The sequence below is a fragment of the Anas platyrhynchos genome, chromosome 6, assembly GCF_047663525.1.
Source record: "Anas platyrhynchos isolate ZD024472 breed Pekin duck chromosome 6, IASCAAS_PekinDuck_T2T, whole genome shotgun sequence".
NCBI classification, from domain to species: domain Eukaryota; kingdom Metazoa; phylum Chordata; class Aves; order Anseriformes; family Anatidae; genus Anas; species Anas platyrhynchos.
Genome location: NC_092592.1, coordinates 29,207,870 through 29,232,876, shown reverse-complemented (window position 1 = coordinate 29,232,876; position 25,007 = coordinate 29,207,870). Strand labels below are relative to the sequence as shown.

Below are 25,007 nucleotides of genomic sequence, written 5' to 3'. Positions count from 1 at the left end.
CGCGAATACTGCATGAGGTGCTTGGGGTTTTCTCGTTGAAGTGCTGCCACCAAAGGAAAGGCTGGGATCATTTCCCCTCCTTTGGTGAAATTTGTGCTGCACTAGACGGAGTTAAATTAAACCTGTCTGAGATGACTTATCCCTCCAGTTGATAATAATGCTTCTCCAGAGCAAATCTGTTTCCTTTGGCACAGACTGCACCAAACTGACTGGCATTTTCAAAACAACTTAATGAGAGAGAAAAAATACCTTGGAGCATCTTTTTAGGTCTTCACCCCTGACTCTTTTTTCTTTTTTTTTTTTTTATAACAATAAGAGCTGAATGCTACATTATTACCATTTTCCAGGAACAACTACGTGCAAACATTTCCAGCTAAAGTGCAATTGCAACTTATTATTTTTTTTATTGTTATTGCTAGGTACTGGTACTATTGCATCTCTCCTAGGAAGTGTGTGGGAAAGCAGGTTTGTTTGTTTTTGGTTTTTTTTTTCCAGTGGACAAACAAATATGTTATATATCCTCCTCTCCTTTCAAGACTTCTGAACTCTGACACGCACGGATAATAAGCTTTCAGAAGGAGAAAATGGTATGGATGCCTCTTGCAGAAATAATAGCAGCAATTCCCTTTTTACTATCGGCCTTACAGCAGAGTTTATAAAATCATTAATCAGAGTAGCTCATTTAAACTCAGGGTCTATCCTTTACACTGCAGAAGATGATCAATTAATAATCTGCTTTTCTTCCTATGTGTGCACAGGAACACACATGGACTTGTATACACACAAAATGAGAGCGACGTGGGGAGCTGCTCCTCGAGGCCGAGAATTACTGGTGACGCAACATGGATTGATGTGAATTTTCCAGCAACATCCCCAGTGCCTGCAGCTTGACAGTTGGGCTGAAGAGAGCACTAAACAAACCTTGGCTTCCCATTCTAGTAGAGGTTTTGTCTTAGAGTGTCCTGAGGGAGACTCAGAGGTTGCTATAAATCTTATCAACAAGGAATCTAAATATTCTAAGTGAATATGTCTGCAAGGAAAATGGGGCGAAATATTTTACTGGCCAATAATTATTACATACAGAGCCAAAAGAGCCTCTTCTGCCAATGTATGTCTGACTTAAAAACTCTGTATTTTAATGTCAGTGTAACAACATGTATTTTAACAACTCTATAGCCAATTTGATTTTAAAAATAACAGGCTTATCAAAAAAGAATTATCAAGGCTGTGCTGCTACTGATTAGCTGCTCCTGCAGGTGGAGGGTTGGGAATGGGATTCCCAGCAGACCCAGCTCCTGCTCTCACTTCTGGCTGATCTGACAAATGACCTCAAAGGGTGATCAGAGAAACTGTCAACCTGCTTCTGCAAATACCTATCTGTAAGTTAGGCACCTACATCTCTTTAATCACCTGCTTGACTTAGATCCTTAGACTTCCCTGAAAGATGAGAGCATTTAGCTTCAAGTCCTTTGGTGTTCTAGAACCGCTACCTCTGAGCAGCTGCCTCAAAGTCAAGCCACCACTTAAACCTACAAATACCCTCCTAACAAGGCAGCAAAGCCTACATACATCTTTCTGACAGGATAGCAGTGGCTCCCTACATATGCCAAGGACCTCTGGGAAGAAAGATTGGTCTCCTGTTACACTTTGGAACCTATTAAGAGATAACGGCACATCTAAGAAATACACATGGCAATTCTGAAATCATGAATGCTTTAATATATGGTTTCCCTCAGTCTCACTGTAATTAGAGCTGACCACTTGTATACTTTGAAGAGATCTTTTTCAGCTCCCCATCTGTTTTTAAAATTCAGAGAAGCAGGACTAATGGAGGGTGAAAGACAGAGAGAATCCTAATGTTCATGTAAAGACAACTGCTGTGCCAATGTGTGCCATCCCCTGCTTAAGATTATAGCTAAGACAGGCATAGGAAAACTTGAGCTCAGAGTCCAGAGGATGTGGATCAGTTGGCCAAGTGAAGCAGCCCAGCTGGCAGAGAGTCTCCCTGTGCGTGGGTTGTGAATGGAGAAACAGAGTTCTTTCTACACCCATGTTCCCATTTCTCCCCTGTTAATCTACTTTAAATATATATTATATATATATATTACTTTTAAAGTGACTCTGTCTGCCTGCTGCTAATTGCCCCCAAACCACCTTAGTGCTGCTGCACCATCCTGCACATTTTCCCAACACTACTACTCACACTTCTGTAAGAATGAAAATAAGTGATCTGAAATAAATTAGTAAAACCTTGTCTGTCCCTGTTTAGTGTATTTTTGGTTTGCGTTTCTGTGTGAATATCACACTTGAATGTTGAATGTCTTCTTTTTTTGTGTGCGTATGTGTGTGAATGTCATACAAAATAATAATCCACCACTGCATGGGACATTGCATATTGTCCATATCCTGCTGCCAAGGGAGGAGCAGAACACACTTGCCTCAATGGAAGAACGCCTGCCAAAGGGCACATCTGAAAAATACAGATTTGCAGCTGGCTCTGGGCCACAATATATAATATGGGCTTGTGAATGTATTGCTGCACTGCTGTTGCACTCTTCTAGTGTTTTTTCTTGTTTGGCAGCTTCTGGATGGCTAACAGTATCGGCTTGCTAACAGCACTGCTAACTCTGTGCGTAGCAATGTATGCAGTCAGCACAGCGAGTCATTTACTTTCCCTTAACAAGATAACTGTTTGATTAATACACTTTACCCTGAGGTGCACAGCAGATTTATTTCCTTCCCAGATACATGCTGAATACAGGAATGTGGAGTAAACAAGTTTGTTTTCAGTTATTTGTCATTTACTGGAACAATTCCTGAACTTTTTACTCAAGATTTACTCTAGCGAACAATCATTGAAGCTAATGGCAATTCTGTCTGAGTCAGAACTTCAGGAATAGCTCATTTTACAAAATATTTTTAGTTTAATGACACAGGATGTCCACACTTTGGATTTCTAAGTGCAAACCAAATGCAAGGTATTTGAAGAAAATAATTTTGTGATCGCTGTTTTTGCTCTTCTGATGCAGATTACAGATAGTAGCAATGTTCTCTACCTTATGGTGTTTGCAAGCCCTCCTCATTTCATTGTCTGAATGCTTTTCAACATTTAATGTGCTTCTGCTGTAGCACTGCATCCAGATAGGGCAGTGATCCTCTTATTCTACAAAAGGGTCTGGATACAGAGTGGCTACACGAATTGCCAAAGCTCACTAAAACTCCTGGAAGATACATGGAAATGAAACTCAGTCTCCCATGATCCCAAAATTGCCATGCCAGGTAAGCCAATACATCTGCACTTTGCTGGTCAGAAACAACAGGTCTGGATTACAGCAGCAGCTTAGAAGTGGGGGGTGAGGGGGGGAAATCAGAACCACAAACCACTGCATACTTTCAGCCAACAATCTCGCCCATGTATGCTAAAATTCATGGGCTGGCAGTACTTGTATTAAAATGCAGGAAACAAATCTATACTTGACATTCATCTATCAAGGATGGTATTTGTGCAATTAAATCAATCTTGTGTGGTGTGGAGGGATGGCATTTGATGACCCACTAAAGCTCTCTTTTTGAACTCAAATTCAAGCAAATATATCAATTCTCCTAAAAACCTTTAAAAAGATATTACATATTCATATCCATTCCCTGCCCATAAACCCTAAGAGATTTTTACTCCACCTGCAACATCCTCGTCTTTGTAAATAGCATCTGAAATATTTACTGGTAAAACACCATGAGAGCAGCTAAAATGGCACAGATACCCAGAAGTTATTATTTTGACCTGTTTTCTTCTAATTTCTCAATCACATTTGCACCTTGTTTCTGTCCAAAACCCTTCATCATGGGAAATCTGTTTTGTTTGTGAGGGCAATGCTGTGCCACACAGATTCAATAAGAATTAAACTCTTCCACTAAGGTAATTCTTCACCAAAATTGTCTTGAGTGCTAAGAAATCTGCTTTGATTCCCATTTCCAGTGCCAGATACATTTGCACTAGCAGATTCATTGGACAAATACTTTCTTACTGTACAGAGCAGCTGATTATCTTCACCTGATGCTGGTAAACTGACCATCACCTTTCCTCCCTCGTTTCTGAAAGTCCTCTTTAAACAACAGACCCTAAACAACAACAATAAAAAATTTCCCTGGGAAAAGTTTATTTTCTTCCATTTGAATTGCAGCGTATGTAGGAGGAGGGAAAGAATGTAAATGTCAGTATGTTTTGAAGAGCAGTTTGTCATGCTGTAAGTTTCTATAGCATAGAACATCTTCTAATTCTAGATGGACTGAGATTAGAAGGGCTAAAATAAACTAATGTGCCAAGGACTATATTCAAAATATTCAGAAATAGAAATCGACTGCCTTCTGAGGAGAGCTGACACAAGAACTGAATAGCCCTCAAATCCCTATTTCATTCTTAAGGCTTACACAAAACTGTCAGGTAGATATTAAGACCCTTAAGAGACTTTCACACAGGTGACCCTGTTATCTGTCCTGTTTACAAAACGTGATTATTTTATTACATCAGTACAGGATTGCATATGAACTCATGTATGTTGCACAGAGAATTAACACAGTGATCCTACAGTTTGCTCAGTGTGAATGGTTCACAGAACCCTGCTAGACACACGATTAGCATTTAGGGCAAATGAGAAAGCAAATAAATGAATAAATGAATAAATGGAAAAAGAGTATCAGTGACAATGTAAAAGGCACTAAACAAATTCTATATAGAATTAATATTAGAATATATTCTGTATAGAAAAATCCCCATCAGAATCACTGAAAGACACGTAATCCTCCAAGATAACACCAATACTAAAATACGAAACATTTCCCCTTACAGGCAAAGTTAAAATCCCCAATCAAAACTCTAGTTCATCAATGAATGTCTCACGTACAACAAAAGGTATATAAAAGAATGGCACAAGGAAAGAACATGAAAATGTAGTCCTGAAGAGTGACTCGACACACAAAGTACCTCCACGTGTCATCTCACACTGCCTTGGTCACTCCACTTCAAACCAGATTCAAGGCACTGGACTGAAGTTAATTTGAAGGCACTAACACAGTAATCTGTTGTGCTCAAAATGTTGTACTAATAATTAGACATTTGTTACTGGTCAGTCGTTAGAACAGGGTTATAGCCAGAGTTCATGAGAATACTTTATTTTTCATTTGAAAAAAGAACAGATTCTCTTCAGAGTCCAGTTTCTAAATCAAGGCCTTTGACACCCCAGTGCCTAATTTCTACTTGTCCATGCACAGCACTGCATAAATAATTTATTTTTTTCTCTTTGACTCGTACTCAGCTGAAAGCCAAAAAGTAAATCTTGGGCTAGAATCCATGCTGTATTTCTCGTTTCTACATTCTAGCATAAATCCCTTGAAACTCTGGCCACCAACTGAAAATTGAATTGTAAAGTTAAAAGCTACACTCAACAAAGTGCTACGCTCTCCTCCTCCTTAAGATACATAACGTCCCTTAGATTATTTTTTTTAATATATCTATAAGGAAAGGACAACTTTTAAGTGTAAGGAACTATCTGATCAATGGTTAAAAGTTTTGCCAGCTTGGTTTTCTCAGTTAGCAGTGTGATTTCTTTGTGCTGACGTGGCTATGCCAGCTGCTAGCTATGCAATTAGATGCAACTGCACTAGCAGGGAAGTCTTCAGTGATTTGAGAGTTGGTACAAGCTAAATCAGAAACGTTAACTTTTTTTTTTTTTTGACAGTAGGAATGGTATTTCTAAGCATAGAAAGGGTCTAAAGCTCAATATACTCAACACTTTAATTGAGGGCTGAGAGAACTACTAGCTTCAGCCTCAAGATAGTGTGTTAATCCTGTGCTTCCAGAGGAATTCAAATCCTCCAGGAAATAGAAAAGAGTCAAGTCCTAGTAAAATACAAAAAGCCAAAAAGAAAATTTCCCTTGTCATTTTTACATGGAAAAATCCCTTCAAAAGGCTGACTATATATATGAATGATAAAGGAGTACTAAAGAAAGGATTGTATTTCGGCAGTGGATTTTGCATTCACCTGTAAGTTCCAGTGCATACAAAGCTCTCTCCCAAACTACTTCCACTAAAATCTCTCTGAAGGCACAATGACAGAGAAACAATAACAGGCAGGTCAAAAGAGACTCTTTGGGATTCTACAGTCATTAGTTTCCTGAAGTGGACTGCAGTTATTTTTAAGAAAATAGACAATTCTGCCCAAAAAATCATCAACTCAAACAAACTACCCCACATGTAACATCCAAGTAGGTTTTGCTCTCAAATCCAAGTAGAATCTCTACTCAGCACCAGAAGTATATAAATGCCAGTTTTGAGAGGGTAAAGTAAATCTCAGCCATTTGGAAGATGTACAGATAATACCTCAAATAAAACTGAACTGGGCTTTCAGAACACCAAAATAAAGGCAGGTAATAGGAGCATATTCTCCCATTTTCCCTAGCAGGCTGTCTGATGAGAAAATCTCTTACTCAGCATTTGAGCACACTTTGCTGCATTCCATGCTATATAGAGAAAGCTACACGAAGCACTAGGAGACCAATGAAGAACCTAGCAGAAGCATGCTTTATGAAACTGCCAAGCTAGGGAAAGAAATGATTTTCAAGAGGACTTTTTTTTTTTCAAGAGGTTTTTGTGAGCTGGGCTGAGAAAAAAATGATCTAAGATTGAAAAAACAGTATTTTATATAATAAACGGGCAGAAAAGTTTCTTATGACAAATACATGGAAGCAAATCCTAGAGCTCCTCCTTTTGCTGGAAGAAAACTTCTTTGACTCCAGCAGGTGCCAGCCTGCATAAACTTACATGGCCCCACACTGTTCTAACACATATTTCTTTATGACACCACGCTACCAGCTCTGAGAAAAGATGGTTATGTATCTGTTCAGACACTATAGCAACAAGCACCTCAAATTGGATACAACAGGTCTACTACCAAGTTAGCACAAAAGAAATAAAACATCTGCCTATTTGGAGTGTTTAGCTAGCTATTGTTACTACCGAGTTGAGTCATGTCTTTAATATATTCATTCACACACCACTACAAGCATAAAAATTATTTTATTCCCGTTTTATTTTACCTGAGGTGAGGCATGCAAAAGCTCAGTAACCTGCCCAAGGTCACAGAGAACACCTCCTCCCTGTATGTTACTGTACCTGAAATGAAACTGCTGATTTATACAGGAGACAGCAGTGCCCCCTCTTCACTTCCCTCTCTGTGTCAATGGGACCATCAGTTCTTTGGAGGGTTTGGAGCTTGGCTAAAATTTTGGCTCAGTACAAGGGCACGTGGATGTTATCTGGCTGTAAGCTGAGTCAGATACATGAGCTAATCATGCCTTTTGCCCTTGCACTCTTTGAAACTATGATCTCAAGATGCTAATGGTCTGGAAGCATCACATCCTAACTATTCAGTCCTGATCCTTGATTGTTGACAACTTAAGACAACTTAAAATGACAACGATTAACAAATATATAAGAACAACACTCTCAGTACTACAGGCTTTACTGAAACACAGGTGGCAGGATTTTATATGTATCACTGGAGTACGTACAGCCACCTTCTTTCCCTCCTTGCTTTTGTCTCCCTCCCCCCTCCACAGATAATATTGGTTGCACATGTCTCTTTTACATTTATGACCAATCTTCTGAGATGACTGACAACTGAGGTAGCTGACATATAATGCGAATCTTCCCACAGTTATCCATTCTGAGACATGCAGCTGAATAAAATTCCACTCAGTCAGACATAAAATCAAATTAGAGGAGTTCACTCTGAAGAGAAAGAACTAAATTTGAAACAAATAAAGCAATGCATAATTCACTTGCAATGGGATCATTTTGTAAAACCACATTAATCATAATCATAGCGAGGTAATATGGATACACTGTGTACATTGTGTGCTTACCACACATCACTGTTCATTATGCAGCTGTGCTTCAGTCACATAGGGGACTTACCCCACATATAACGTGGGTGAGTATCTTTTTTGTTTGTGTGTGTGTGTGTGTGTGTGTATGTGTTCAGGATTTGTCAACAGAGCCCTTCTGCTTATTAATAATTATACCTTATGGCGATACGGCACATTTTGCTCACACCACATGCATTCACAAAGACCTTCACCCATCACTGAAATCCCTGGGTTAACACGCAACATATTTCTCCACGAAGCACTGCAGTATTATTCATTGGTTTAGAAAAGAATCAAAAAATGCTGTACCTTTTAACTGCACAAATTCAGGTGGAAGGCAATGACACAAACATGGAAGCTGGCTAACCCTGAAGTAGTGTTTTTGATGTTTGGCAAAAATGCTGTCGGGTATTTATTGACCATAAGTATTTAAGACCTCAGTTTGGGATCTGATTTTTAAGACAGCATTTTTCATCTGCACAACAGCTCACAGCTGTGATAATACCCCAAGTTAAAGGAGAAAGTACAAGCGACTGCTTTGCATCTACTCTGCAAAGTCTCAGGATGTCCCCCCTTATTTGATGTATAAGAGCTGATAGGTTAAAAGCTAATTAATTGAATAATTTCTAAAACATGAGAAATATTTCTACACTTCTATTAAAGTGTTCAACTTGGAAAAGTCATTCTAAAATAAACATTCATCATGCTGCATATTCAATCTCTCTCAGTAAATGTCTGATGAAAGGTTAAGAAAGATATTTTTTATGGGATTTTAGAGTCAAGCTGGCTTCTTCCTGGACTAGAGTACTGTCAGCAATCAGAATTTCCTGACTTAAATGCAGCGAATCATTCTTTTAATCACATAGTATGGATTGTAGCATGATTTTACAGCTACATCATTTTTAAAAGAACTAGCAGGTGAGAAATACTGAAAAAGCTAACTAAAAAGGATATGATCAAACACATATCAGGAGCAGGTAAGCTAAGTAGATGTTTTTTCTATATGATTCCATATACAGTGATCCTTCGTTAACAACAATTTCCATTCTTATTTCCAGCTCATCCTAAAAGATTGTACCCTGTATAAACCTGCTTTTATTTATGAAAAAAAAAAAAAAAAGGATCAGTCAGAAGACAGAGGTATAGTACATACAATACAAATGGAATTATTTTTTCTTATACAAACATTATGGCTCTGCATGAGGATGCAGCAAGGTGAATACCCTACAAATCAAACTGCAGGTTGCTGACACTGGGCTCAGCCATTTGCAGACGTGGGTTATTTCTAGATTCCAAAGGTGTCTTTAACATTCAATATCCGATCCACATAGCTTTTTCCACACCATTTTATTACTACACTTTGATGTAAGGGAATTTAAGTTTCATAATATGCACATGCAGAAATCAAAGACAGAGACGCTCACAAGATTCACTTACAGCAAATATCCTATTTGCCAGCATGATGGCTGCACACACCTCAAAAGTATTACAGATAGCAAACAGGAGATTGAGATCATTTTAAAGCAGATACACGTAATGGCTATGCCCTTGTACAGGGCAAAATGTGGATGAGGATGACTGGGAGAGAGGAGGTATGACTTATGGAAGCAAAGACAACCTCCTAAGTTTGTATCCCTAAGCTCCTACAGTCTCTGACTCTGAATACAGGGAAGAGTATGCTAACTGGGAACAGGTCAAGCCTTCAGCAATTTCTCCACTGCTGCACGTAAGAAGAGACTGAACTGAACTGAGATGACTACCTGGAAAGACTTATAACAGAAATTCTATTCCATTTTGATGCAAAGATTTGACCCAAAACCATTACAGTTCCAGTGTTCTGGTCATTAGATTATGTCACTTGTATATAGGAAAAGCAGTTCAGAGGACAATACAATGACTTGTCTGAGGTTATCCAGCCACTTAGCAGAAGAAGCTCAGGCAGTACACTCAACTTCAGAGCCCTCCACTACAGACCTGTTAAGCAGGACATGCAGCCCTCTGAGGAAATCTGCTGGGGAATGTCCTCCATCTCTGGTTACCTCTCCTTGCTATGAAAGATCTCTATTTCAGTCTTAGTGTTCGATTCAAAAACACTGTGGCAAACCAGAAAAGAACTAAGAAATGTTTATGGTGAACACCCAATCGTAACTCGGAGCATGGCATTTTTGGCCTTTTCTTTGCCATCAGTCTCATGGAAGAAGACCATTTCAGTACTCCTGCACGGGAAATTGATGCCTGAATTAAGGACACAAAGGATCCCATTAACAATTCTAGATATGACGCTTAAATATCATATAGACAAACTCTGACTTAAATCTAGGAAAACAATAAAAAGCAGAGTTTCTGTAGAAGGGACTGCTGCATAGATGGAAAGATTCTGCCAGTGGCTGCTATAGTAACATAGGCTCAAATGCCTATTACTTCAAACATTTTCTTGGGCAGACAACTTAGTAACTCTATAACTCAGTTTTTTTACTTTTAACTAGAGATAATAGCTAAATGGGAGCACACTAAGGATAAGGCAGGATAAGCAACAGAGTACATAAAAATCTCACAGAGAGATTTGAGTTTGTGTATGGGTACAGCACAGCAAATTTGAAGCTATTTTACTCCATTTTTTTAAGCTAACAAACTATCTTACTGACACCATTTCAGCACTAGGTAATAAAGATCACATTTTTCAAGCAAAGGCATAACACTATACCTTAAAATGAAATTGCAGATCTAGTTTTTCTACAAAACAAAGGAGAAAGAGGGAGGCCAAACCCTGTCTTGATAACATCTGCTGAGCTTCTTTGCGAGACGGAAGGACCTTCAGGTTACATTCTACTAGCCAGTGAGTGATGCCCAATATAGGCATCAAGACTGTTAGGGTATTCAAAACCACGATGTTCAAATCATATGTACAGCTAGCAATATATAGCTATGCCTAAAGCTGCCAGACAGAAGGAGACAAATTTCTCAGTCTGACATCTACAGTCGAAGCCCAAAGACAGTCTTTTTTATTGTATTTGATTGTTTTGGCAAGTTCAACACAAAGTCAAACATGGCCCAGAGAAGAACATACCTAAACATGTTCTCTTCCAGAGAAGAGCAATGAAGCTGGAAAAGGGACTAGAAAACAAGGCATATGAGGAGTGGCTGATGCAACTGGGGTTGTTTAGTCTGCAGAAGAGGAGGCTGAGGGGAAACCTTATTGCTCTCTACAACTTCCTGAAAGAAGGTTGCAGTGAGGTTGGTCTCTTTTCTCAGGTGACAAGTGATGGAATGTGAGGCAATGGCCTCAGGTTGTATCAGGAGATGGTTAGGTTGTTAGAGTTGCCACCCCTGGAGAGACTTAAGAGACGTGTGGATGTGGTGCTTAGGGACATGTTTTAGTGGCGTTACTCAATAGTTGGACTTGATAATCTTATTGGTCTTTTTCCAACCTAAATGATTCTATGATTCTAAACTACATAAACTCTGCAGGATTCCTTCTGCTAAACAACAAACTAAGTACAAATGGAATTAAAACAGGAATTTTTCTTCACAAGTCCTGGTCATAACAGACATGGTTAAAAGGACAAAAAAAACCTTTCAGAAAAATATAACACTGATTTGAAAGACTAATGTACAATATGAATAAACTAAAGCAAACCTTTAATTTTATTTTCCAGCATTATCCAGGTATCAGTAACCAGAACATAAAAATTAACTAATCAGATGCTATTTCTTCTCTTTCAGTGAGTCAGTGCTGCCATCTAAAGATATTTAAGGGGCATGCAAAAGAAATTCAAAGCCATGCATAAAACTAACATTCTGGAAACGTATCTAAGCAGGCAGATAATGCAGGCTAAGTAAATATGTTAATGAGATACAACTACCTATGTATGTTGCAGTACCTGCAGGAGCAATTCTTTCTCTATCACTTCGCCTGTCTTGCTGATAAGCTGCTTCTGTAGCCTCTGTATTTTCTGGATCAGCTCATAGGTACTTGGGTCACTGGCCTAGATGAGAGCAAAGCAGTATCAAAAATTATACATTATAACAAGTTCATGTTTCTCTCTTGCAAATTAAAACCACAATATTTAAGTGTCCAAAAGTGACAAATATAAAATGAGATGCAGAGGGGAATGAGGGACTTAATTGTTTGTTTTTAAGGGCACATATTCAAGGAGTCCTGAACCTAGAATCTCTGCGTCTTGAAAACCTCACGTTTAATAGCATTAACCTTATGAATCCTTCTAAAACATCCAACATACATAGGAGTCCTTCAAAACTTAACACCAAAGACAATGGATTGGCAGAACCATGCAGCAGGGAAGAAAGAGGAGGCTAGTTTAGGTTTTAAGCAGAAGCTGAAACTGACCCCTAAAATAAATAGAGCAGTGCAAATACTTCCCACTGTTTTAAAAACTTCAAAGTGGGATTTCAGGAGAGGAAGACTTTTCTCTTGAACAAAAGAAAAAAAAAATCTGCAATATAGTCTTTTGAAACAGGGTGAAAAGTTAAAAATAAATTATGGGGGTATATTGACAAACTACTATGAGGCTTTAAGGTGACTGCATTTGTGGCATCTCATTCTTCAATGGAATTAAGCACTTAAAAAGATGACAGATCATTGCCAGTACACCGCTGTTTTCTGTCTACATAGCCTGTAAAGACAAGGAGCAAGCATACGTCTCTCTACCCTTCTTCCATTTTTATTCTTTTGTCACAGATTGCATCTGGAGGAATCTCTAAGGAGAAAACAATTCTGTGGGGAGCAGCTAGCAAAGCTTACGTTTCCATCTCTCTGTATCTTATTGGATCCTTTACTGTCTATTGAAGATTAAATTCTGACTGAAGCTTTTCCCCACTTGGGGGATTCACAACACATCCCTCCCACATGGTCCTTCCTTTCACATGTAGTTTCTCTGGTGGACCATAATGATTAAACACACTGTAGTAAAGGTTCCAATAATTATCCACAATCTGCATCTTTGCTTGTATTTATAAGGACCTTGGTATCTCATGACTCTTTATCCTCTATCAGATTTTATCTAAATTGACTAATCAATTCAAGTGTAACTGGGACACACTGACACAGATATGCATGCAGCACTCACAACCCCACAACATTTCCTGAGAAACCTGGCTAAAAAGCAGTTCAGTCCCCATGGCCCACTCAGTCCTTGATTCTTCTATAGCGCTGCCCAAACATGGTGCTAATTTGTGACAATTGTAGTGCTGTGAGGGTATTTGTTCATTAGGAACTGAACCAAAACCCCATCAGAATTATTTCATATGGACTTTGCCATCTGGTGGCCTTTCTGTGTTCCAAATACAAACCAGTGACCTAGAATGGAAAGACATCATTTCCCATTATCGGTTCCTTCATACATTCTTTCCTCCACCACCAGATGTTTCCACTGGCCTGACTTCCCTTTGTTATGTGGAGCTACTAGAGATTGTACCTAGATGTCTTTAACATCCTGCATTTTATCTCCCTTCTATGTGAAAAGCTAATCACACTGTTCAGTTTTAAGCTCTGCATGGAAAGAACAGAAATTAACTATTACACTAGTAAGCACAGCCAAAATATTCAGCTCTGTTTCTGTAGGGACTAGCATGTAACCACTCGTTATTAGAGCAGCTAAGCAACCCAGGCTGGCATCAGATCAGAGATCCATGCAACAGAGAAATCTCAGCTGGCTCTGACTTACTTTGAAAAAATGAAGTAATGCCAACTGATGTTCATATATTTGGTCTATGCTTGACAGATTTATTATTTTTCCCCTTCATTTGGCAGGTTCAAATAGTGTGAAAATTTAGATTTGCTGTTTACATAACAGCTGACCTGACATTACCCAGAATGGCTATCTTTGAAACTCCACCACCGTTTATGTGGAGGCCTCTTCCTTTTTTCACAGATGTGATTTACCTTCTGACTTCATGTCTGTCTGTTCCCAGTCCACCTGTTCTATGATCCTTTCTAATCCTGCCTTTCTTTCCACATAAATCTACCTAACTGGTGAGAGTAGGATTATACCTTTCCCCTATCATCCTCTTTCACTTCATCCATGTTAAGGAATCACCTCCTTGTAAATTCACCTTATGCATTCTTATTCCCTTTAGCATTTTACTGGCTCTTTACAAATCCCTCTGCAATTTTTTATTGAGAAAACGACACAAAAATAACACTGATTGCATTGTGCGAGGGAATCATTCAGCAGTTAACTGTTCCATTGGTACTATGGAAATTTCAGCCTGCCTGCCCTTCCACATAATTTGCATAACAGTAAAGTAAATAGGCTTTGTGCTGTGTCACTGATTTGGAAATGCGGGCTTTGGGAACTTGATGCTGAGACATCACCTCTAATTTTCTCCATCTGTGAACATTCAAGGGATTCTCCAGTTCTTCTTCCAGAACTTTGCACCGAGTTTGTTCTCTTAATAGCTCCTTCCGCATGTGATGAACCTCCTGTCTTAAATAAAACAAACAAACAAACAATCACACCAAGACCCAAACAATGTGCCCAAGGTATTAATACAAACATTAACAAACCATTCTTCCACGCACTACAGCCCTGGCAAAGTGGCTCTTGTAACACCAATAACATCATACAGGTGGTCCCATAAGATAACACAGGTAGAACACTTCATTCGTGTTAGTAAGAATGACTCAAAAAAGGGACTTTTCATCAGTTCCTGGGAAATCTAGTTCACAGCCTTGTGGATCTCATCGCCCAATTTTTTCCGTGTACATTAAGGCTAGAATGGCAGTTAATTCATAATTCATCTGGAGTAACCTACAAATCACAGTTATGGTGTCATACCCAGTTACCTCTGTACTGAATCTGACAGCTGGTATTTGAAAGAAGGTTTTAAAACTACATGGCTCACACAATCCAGTAAATAAAGCATAATGTATGGCCTAACTATGATGGACACTGTTCTTTAGAGAACCCAAGTTTGATTTCTCTTTCTACCTCTCGTCAAGGGACTCCAGAGGTGATTTGCTGCTGAATATAAAATTAATTTAGCACTCCAAAGATGCTTTGACAACTAAGGTCCCCATGCTGGGGTCAGGGAGTGAAGGAGCAGGAAAACCAAGACACATTCTGCAAGGGTCCAACCCTTATGACTTTGGTGGGTGTATCCTGTGATTTCCTCAAGGGGAATGGATCACTATGTGCCTACTCCCTCACTGAGTATTTCCCTGCCAACATTAGTGCTGAATGTAGCTCACTAGACAGAAGAAGACCTGTTTTTTTAAACTGTGGGGTTGGACAAGGTTATTGAAAAGGAAAAAAAAAATCTCCAATTGGCAAATCAAGGAAGCTAATTAGCAGCACAAGTGATAAATGGACTCTTTCAACAGAGAGCTTTCATGATAATTTTGGACTTCATTAAAATATGTGATTGATCCACCTCTCCATCCAAGAACTGATCCAACCATCACAGCATGCATTGCTCTATACTTCAATACCTTTACGGAGTTTCAATACAGTAATAGGCTATCAGCTGAATGCATTTGGGCAGCAAATTCAAATCCTATCCCTGTCTGCAGAAAGTCAATGAAAACTGCAGTTGTTAGTGTTTTGTGCCCACTTCTTTTTTATCTTACACCAAATCAAACTGGCATAATTAAACTGGAGTCAATGGGACTAACCACAGACTGAAGTTAATTTGCTCCAGTAAAAGCCATGGATTTATACTGATAAAGGTAAGCTAAAGATCTCACCCAAAACTGTGATAGCTACAGAGAATAGTATAATGGTTATCTGCTGTCTCTCATAGCTGTCTCTCCTTACAAACCATGACCAGTTCTACAGAAAAATCACAATCATTTCCTGTCAGCAAAGAATACACCTCAGATTTGGGAGGGTTAAAAAAAGAAGGGAAGAATTAAGCTAGAGTAGGGGGAGATAAATCAGACTGGGGCTATTAAACTTCTGTTTTAAAGAAACACAACCTTCAATGAAAATTTAACTAAATCTTTCTCTCAGAGCAAGTCTACATATAAATCTGGAAGGAAAGAGCTCTGAAAATGTGTAGGGGTTTGTTATAAATATGTCAAGTGTTCCCCATCCACTGTGGATTGCCTAATAAAAAGCAGTTCCACTAATTTGGGCCCAAGGTACCACTAAGTAGCTCACTGAACTATGAACACCTTTTCTGCTGCTGTCTGTCAAGTTTATTCTGTAGGCAGTAATTCACAATACAAGGTGAAATGTGGAAGCTATTTCAGCTTTGGCAAAGATGTCTTTTTTCCTCCTTTCCTCCATCTTATACTTTAATTTTCTTCATCACTGATTAGTTGCTTTGTGAATTTAATCCACTGTGTTTGAGGTCAAACCAAATAATCCCGTTCTCCAAGGTATAATGTTTGTTGAAACAAATCTCTACCATACATAAAAGAAATTTTCTGTCTCAAACACCGAATCATGAATGCAGTCGCTATGGAAATGTATTCAACCAGTTTTTCTACCTGAGCTCCTCCACATTAGCCACACTTTTGCCAAGTATTCCTTTCTCACGCCGAAGTTTTTTGATCTCCAGCTTGAGAAGCCGGATGTCTTCCGTTCTCTGTCGGTACTGGGCCTCACCCTTGTTTAAGATGGACTGCTGGATTTTGATCTTCTCATAGAGCAGAGCCACCTCATCATTGCGCCGAACAAGCTGGGACCCTAGGATATCTCTCTCATTGATAACCTAAGGACGCAGAGCAAAGCAATAATCTTAATTAAAGTTCCTCAGTACAATCCTAAAGCATTGTGACTACATTTTCATCAGCGAAAATCACTTGCATTAAGAGGTTTCACTGTTATTAGTGAAAAAAACAATAGCAAAGCCTAGTAACTTCTGCTATAAGGGTTCAGACTCCTGAAAAATGTAAACTACAATGTAATAATGTAGTATAATGTAAACTACACTCATTTCAGTATCTTAATATTTTTATTTCAATGACACTACGATGCTTTAGTAGTACCACTTTTACCATAGCTGCGAATCATAAACTTAAAAATGCATTGGACAACCAAGGGAACAGAACAAAGTGTGTTTGAAAAGCCAAATGTGAGATTCCTACCCGCTCATACTCCTTCTTCTGCCTCAGCCTCTCAGCATCAGCCTCAGCAATAATTTTTAGGAGTTTTCTCTCTTCTGCCTCCTGATTTTCTATAAAGTGCTTGGTCTCCAGAGCCTGTTTTTTCATCTTAAGAAGTTCTGCCTGGTGGAGTCAAAGAATATAGGTAAACTGTGCTTAGTAACAACTTTCCATTATATACCTGAGATTAAGAGTTAGTATTTGAACAGAATCTCATACATTCACTTCATTTCCTGAGAGGTACATATTTTGTTAGTTTTTGAGAATAAATCATCAAGACAAGCAAGCATGAAGACTGTAAAGAAAAGTTGTAAACAGTATTTGAATATTCTTATAGACAACAGATATTTAGAAGGATTTTTATTTATAATAATGGCTCAAGATGTAATTCAGAGCAATTTCATTTTGTTTTTTGTTTGTTTTTGTTTTTAATAGGTAATATTTGGAGGGTGTTTGTTTTTTTTTCAATTGAATTGTTATTCTGTTATGAAAATCTAGCAGACCTAAATTCAAAGTAAGGCTGGGATATAAGAAAGGATAGCTCACCCTGTTAGAAAGGGCAACTATTTACATTATCTAATATAAATCGGCATCTACCCGGGACAGGCTTCAGACTGGAATAACAGAACTGGTGGAGAAGATGGCAATCAGGCATGGAAAAGCAAAATTAAAGAGTCTTAGCATTTTTTAGTGGAAGTGTAGATGAGAAATACTGGGAAGGATTCCCCTAAGCAAAAGAGAAGTAATGCATTGTTACAGTGGCTGCATACCACTGACATAAATACTGAAAATTAACCAATATCCTTCTATCATGAACTCTGTAATTCGAGACATGTACGTAGAGAAAGAGTAATAAGGTCTTCTTGGATTATTAGAAATTTATAGGATTACTAGGCAATTACATATAGTAAAGTTGGAACCAGCTGACTACAGTCCCTTTTCACAAATATGAAAACTTTCAAGCCTTGACTAAAAGACTTTGCCACAGCTCTGACCCTCATAATGATGACGTTCAAGCTGCCTTTTCAGAAAGAACATCATTGAACGCTGAAAGAATGAGGCTGTGATGAAGGCTGCACCTGCAAAAACATTGATTTAAGACAGAAACAACAGTTCCATCGTCATAATAAAATAGCTTGTTCAATTCTTATTTTCTTTAATAAAATACTCATTTTCCCATATGTGCAACACTCACATCTCTCTTACTTAGTGTTGGATGTTCATCAGAATCCATCAACCGAACAAAAATGCACGCCACTTCATACTGAAATGCAATCAAGAGTGTGCAAAAGCTGTCTACGAATGTAAAACTGCTCATGCATTTCACATTGCTAGATAATATTTTTTTAATATATCAACATTCTATGTTCTCCTTATGTCACAAAATATATGAGTTGTAAACAAGGAGTGGCAGTAGATGTTAGCAGCAAACAATTCATAGGAACAAATCTCCTCACTGGAATGCACAAAGCTAAAATAAATCTGAACTACCTTGCACAGTAAAGAACATAAATACTTTAAGTCACACACAGGCCCCACAAACTAATAGGACTTTCACTGAGATTAAATATGCTGAAGACTACAGAATCAGGGTCTGTGCACATTAGTTAAAAGAAAAAGAAATGAATAAACACAGTACAAGCAGAAAAAGTGGCAGGTCTGAAACTGCTATAAATGAGCACAGCTCATTTGAGGTTGGTTCGGAGAGTCTGCAAAAACTGAAGAACAGTCAGCAAGAAAGATGAATTTATATGGGACCTGTGCCAACATCTCAAACAAAATTCAAACTAAATCCCTGTTTAGGTTCTGAAACACTACAGTAAGTGAACAGGTTTTTGTATTTGTTCTAGAGGTGGGAGGAAAATACAGATTTTAGAAAAGATGTACCTGGGGCTGGAGAAAGAATGCTGAAAACAATAATAATAATAACTGTAAGTAGAAAGTTTCACGTTCAGATTTTGAGAAAATGCTCAAAAAAAAGAGACAAGCGTGATCATGTAAAAAGCATACATAAGCCTCCACCAGCTCAAATCTGGAGGGCCATACTTATTATAGCTTTCAGATACATATTTGTCAACACTTGGATGTTTTGCCAAAACTGTCTGATCTGCAAGCCTGTAGGAATGCCAACTGAAACCAAAGGATGGCATTGTACCGGCTTTAAGGGAGCTTGGATCAGGTGTCCCATGTTTCATTTACCATGATTACACATTTTTAAGACCTTTATGACAGCTGAGCTAAGCATAAGTCCAACGTCTGTATAATTTTGTTCCTGTGAATCTCACTACTCCATGCTTTAGTGCATTCTTTAAACTGATTTCTGGGGAACAGCTTGCTTCCTTCACATCAGTACAAACAGGACAAATTGAAGCTGGCTTGCTACACAAATAATTGGGTTCTTTTGTGCCTCTGTCAGTCAGAGCCTTCTTTGAATTCTCCTATGCATCAGTATTCAGCAGAGACAGGCAGGTAGACGACCACAATGCCCTGAAGCTATTCACTAATGTGATGTCAGCCCATAGCCTTGCTAGTGAATAATTGAGTGGGTAAAGCATGTAGCAATTGTGTTTGTCGAATGGACAGCAGACAATTCTGAGGTGATGAGGCAGAATTGGTGACTAGTTAAGGCAGAAAGCTGAACATAGAAAATGAGATACTATTTGACTTCTCCATCACTGATAGAACAACTCTGAGACAGATCAGGTACAAGAGCATAAATTCATCATTTTTTACAAAGTTCTATTGGCATCTTGTCATAAATATAATGTGCTGAGAGGGGCTGAAAACCTAAGGAATCATTGTTGCACAGCAATAAACTGCCAAAAGAAAACATTGTGGAAAGTGGTGGAGGACTGTTGAGTTTTGGGGGGTGTTGTTTGTTTGCAGTTTTTGTTTTATTACTGCTTAGTAAAGAGAAATATAAGTTACTGTGGACACTAGCTCCTTAAATCTTTTGAGAGAGCAGCAAATTGTGTTGCGATATCACCACAAATTTAATGGCATATCTAAGAATGGGCTGCAGCCAGGGCTGAGAAGTGTCAGAGCTTCAAGCTCAGGAATGTGAAGTGTAATATAATGGGGCTCACATTTAAAAACAGCAGGGGGAAAGTAGTTTAAAGAAAGGAAAACTTGAATTATAAGGGTCCACATTTAAAAAGTTTACTGCAATCAGGCTATCCCCAAAATCCACATTTCTGAAACAAAAATTGAATGTTTTAGTAAAAAACTTTAGTTAGTAAGGGTTCCAACTGGCATTCCAGGGCCTTTCTAACTATAGTTACAGGCAGAAATGATCTGTCAGTTACGTGGAATATTTGTATAACTAATACCTCTAAATAGTGCTGAGATCTTGTGCTTCAATTGCAGAAGATTTTTTTAAGATACAGCAAGACAACTGCCACAGACCAGGAACATGATGCAGTCTCTGAAACCATGGGAGCCATCCTTTGTAATAAGGTTTGTGTGTAAGGGGTCTTACCTTCAATGCATCTTTCTCCCTCTCTGTTTCCTGATGTTCTTGATGAGCTTTCGCAAGGGCTGCTTCTTTGTCTGTGATCTCCTCTGTCAGCCGTTCCGCCTGTTGTGTCACAGCTTTTAGTCTCTTCTTCATTTCTGCTATCTCATCCTATAAGTACAGAAAGTGTGATCCCAAAAAGGGATCAAAAAATAGTAAGTTTCTGCTTGGGTGTTCAGCCTATTTCAGTTTTGAGAAATGTAACCACAATGCTTGAGAAATGTGTTGTACATACCACTAGACTTTACTTTTTAATGTGATAGAAGTTTCATTATATGACAATTTTTTTAGTTTATGCTACTGTGACATTGCTAACAACAATAATCACTAATGACTCTAATAAGCCATTTCATTTGGAGTGCTGGACACACAATAAGAACTAGAACTCAATCCAAATTCATAACAAGATTCTGATTCTATCCATCTTTTTTCATGCTTCTAGTAGTGCTTTTCAATAAGGTTGGGTATAGTTGGGTATAAATGTTTGGGAAAAAGCTGGTTTTATGCAAATGAATATAGCCATGAGTAGGATACCTGTATGTCTTTAAGGGAGTGTAGCAAATGCTTAGCTCCATTTTACTTTTTTTGCTAGCTTATACAAAGGTGCATGGGGAAAACAGTGTGCTCAGAAATAGGAAAGCCACTGGTATGGGAATATTTAGCATATATTTTAGGCTCAAGACACAGAGCAATAAGCCTGGAAGCACTGCAGAGAGGTCAGGGCACTAGAACTATTTCTACTCCCAACGCAAAGGTGACTGCCTGTGCAACACAAAGAAACTGTTCCACTGACTGCAGTGATGGCACATGCTGTGACACGAATGGAAGCTAGTAAATTCAATCCATGGACAGACATGCTCTTCTGGATCCAGCAAAAACAGCTTTAAAAGCTGTTAGTCCCCTGCTGGAGACTACCACTTCACAGAGAAGGCATCACCACCTTTCATATGAGTACATTCTGTTTCAGTATAAAATCGTTTTAAGCTTAGATTTTCTTTCAGCACCGTCCACCATCCGTGTGCATTTACTTGCTAAATGAGAAACTTTTTCTTTCCTGAAATGCTTAATGCAGTTAAGGAAGGTCTTGAGTGAAGGCAGTCTTCAAAAACAGTACTGACAAAGTACCAATTCCTAGTTTGACAAACCTCAAAAACAAAATCCACAGACTTCAGTTTTATCTAAGCAAGCTTGTGCAAATGTTTTACTTCTCAAAAGGAATAACAGCATATTTTTAATACCATCACCGGCCTTTTTCCTTTCATGGCTAGATGGCCTGTTGCTGAACTACAAATAGCTATTTTTTCACTGCCACACATAATACTGCCTTGACCAAAAGAGCTTTTGGGCTCAGCCATCTTCTCATACAAGACTTGCTAAAAAAAGTGTTATGGTGAGCCAAGTAATGTATTAAAGTCTAAATAACAGCCTCTAACAACTGGAACCATGGACAGCGTCATGTATGCCACCCTATAAACATTCAAACCCTGATGAAATTGATGAGTTCCCTGCTTCATTTTGTAACCAAGCATATAGTTGCCAGTTCTTTATAAGTAAGAGAATCAATGCTGTATATTAAAATAATAAAAATAATTAAAGAATAATAATAGCACTGCATATTTTCACTCTTATTTCTCCTGAGTGATTGGGAGCAGCGAGAACCCCAGCACTACTACCACTGACAAGAAGCAGACAGAGGACAAGCAAAGTGTTCTACCTATTTGACAAAGCAGCTTATTCCTAAGCAAATCAAGCATACAGTAGGATAGGAACTTGGACAGTTCATTCCCACCTGCTTCTCAAGCAAAACATCTACCTATGCAAAGCAGAGCATAAATTTGTAATCTACTATACACGTTTATGGTATAGAATCCTGAAATAACCCAATGCCATAAATCACAGCTATCCAAGGTCCCAGTTTCTGCCAACTGCAATAGGATTTGTGTAGTATTTTAAATCTTTACATCAGAATAACAGGGTATTCTTGAGTGATCTGTTCTCTTCCTCTAGCATCTTAGTGAGATCCCCAAGGCAAAGATAGGAATGGAGAGAATCATTATCTGAGGAAAATTACACTCCCTGAAAGGAACAAGTGAGGTGGAAGCATTTAGTTCTGTCAGAAAATTCCCCTTCAGGTGAGAAAGTGTTCCCTCTGCTTTCAAAATCACAATATACATTAATGTGCATCTGCATACAGGGTTAAGGAGGCAATCTTATTCCCATTATACCCTATTTTTCATACACACAGACAACTCCTAAAGGGATAGAACCAAGTGCAGCCAAGAGGGAAAGGAAAATGTTTCTTCTCTGATGGAGTTGTATGAATCCATAGTTCCTTCACACCGTGGTCTTATGCATGGCTTTAAGCTGGGGTATTGCCACGTAATGACCATGAATTCCTATTGCCAGTCCAGATACATACGGTCCATATAAACTCTCAGGAACCAAAAACATTGATTTACCCAAAACACAGAGGAATTCAGAAACCACTTATGCAAGTGACCATTTAAAGAAGTGAACTTTCCTTTGAACAAATTAAAATTAGATCAGAGAATAAAACAAAGAAGGAAACACAAAGAAAAAAAGTACTCTTCTACCTTAGCTTCAACCAGATTTTTACTGTATAGGTTCCTCTCTGTTCTCACAACTTCACAGAGGTTTTGTTGCTGTTTTAGTTTAATCTCAGACTCTTGTATTTTCTTCTCATAGTCACAGATCTGAATTTCCCGTAATTCAATATCCTTCAGGTTCTGGAGGATCTGGAGCAGAAAGAAGGAAAGGAACATGATTAAGCCATTATCACAAGATTATGAGGATGGGGTTTGTCATTTTTATCTAAGACGACAACTTAAAAAAACTGTGATAAGAAGTTGTAGGTATGGATAAAATCACTTCGGTCCATGTCCAAGTTCAACCTTTCTGGATTGCTTATGTGGAAGAACATGTTATTTCAGTCTGATACCTAATAGTTGTTTGTTTGTTTGTTTGTTTTTCCAAGACTAAAACTTACAGATATGCACATCTGTTAGTCTACTGAAAATGTTGCCACCGAGCTGGTTCAATAAAATCAACATAAGCAGCTTTCACTGAGAATAGGCTTAGGTTGTTTATAAAGCAAGGCTAGATTTTGTACATGGTTTTAGATGTAATCTGTACAATAAAATGGTTAAAAACGTAATTCTCCAAGAAGGTCTGCATATACTCCACCAGTGTGAAATCCAGTTAGCTTCTAATAATTCAACTTTTTTTTAAAATGAACACCTGATCACAAACCATTGATAACAAACTTGACCTAAGTCTTCTTTTATCTTCTTTTCATGAATGGGGAGACACAATTATTCCCTAAAGAGAATGGAGTGGTGTAGACTATAAACTGTAGAGAGAAGATGATCACATACAGTATCAATAAATGAAAATGCAAAATTTTATAGACACCTTCATTAAACAGTTACCACCATAACAATATATAAGAATTACTACATTAAAGGAGCAAAAATATAGATAGTTTCTAATCATTATGATGGGCTTCCCAATATATATATACTTTTTTTTCTCAACGTAAGAATCTTCCTTCTGCTGTATAAAGTTGAAAGCCAAGGAGCACAAATGAGTATCAATCAAATGGAATCCAACACTTGTAGTGTTGGATAAAAAGGAGACAAAAGAAATAAAAAGGAAACTGAGGAGTGAACGTCAGGAACAATATTTTTCAAGTTCATTGCCTGAGGGAAAGAAGAATGGCACACTTAAATCCAGGAAAAAGATCAAAAGATTAAACAAAAAGCTGAGGAATCACATGGACAAAATCCAGGAGAGAAGTCCATTACAACTTCATTTCATAGCCAGTTCTCCAGACGCTGTTTTTGAAAGTAGCAATTTGAGCTATGATTTACGTTCATATGTCAAAGCGGAAGAATATAAAAATATTTACATCAGATAGTCAATAACTGCAAAGTTTGCAGTCGGCAAAGTTGTCCCTTGCTTAGCAGTAAAGCCTTGTGAGGTCCAACTATGGGGCAGGAGCTTAATTAATTGATTATTCTATCAGGTCCCTCCAAACAACTCTGGAGATAGGGGATAGCTAAATATAGAAAATTTTATTACAGCTGCAGAAATACAATTCTAGCACATTTGAAGCTGACTGCAGAGGATCCCAGGAACTGCTTACAGTGCAATACAAAAACACAGTCCCAGTTTATAACCTACTCTTGCCTTTTCCTTTTCTGCTAAAACAACCTGCCAATAGTAATCGCAGGGAGAAGAAATCAATAAGTGCAGTTTGCACTATGGTGATCACAGGCTGGAGCAAGGCTCAAAAGTAGGTCACTGTATTTGTAAATCTTTTACTTGGTTTTGATGCAATGTAAGTGCAATAAGCTCGTGGACTAAGTTTTTCAGCTTCATGCTCGTAGACTAGATGCTGACTCTGCTTTTTCAGGAATGATTAAACTCAAATAATTCTCCCTTATAAATACAGAAAAGATACATGCAATGTTTCCCAA

The 25,007-nt window shown here is 38.3% G+C and overlaps 1 protein-coding gene across 1 annotated transcript in view; it reads right to left on the bottom strand.

Annotated features, from left to right (window-relative positions):
- CFAP58 (cilia and flagella associated protein 58) overlaps positions 1–25,007 on the bottom strand; it is a 57,420-nt gene that overhangs the window by 11,968 nt on the left and 20,445 nt on the right. Inside the window, exons 10-15 of the mRNA XM_072039767.1 lie at positions 23,103–23,264; positions 20,473–20,619; positions 16,977–17,117; positions 16,377–16,600; positions 14,259–14,370; positions 11,806–11,910 (exon numbers count right to left, since the gene is read on the bottom strand). Coding sequence (XP_071895868.1) covers positions 11,806–11,910; positions 14,259–14,370; positions 16,377–16,600; positions 16,977–17,117; positions 20,473–20,619; positions 23,103–23,264 — 891 coding nt within the window. The remainder of the gene's footprint in view (positions 1–11,805; positions 11,911–14,258; positions 14,371–16,376; positions 16,601–16,976; positions 17,118–20,472; positions 20,620–23,102; positions 23,265–25,007) is intronic.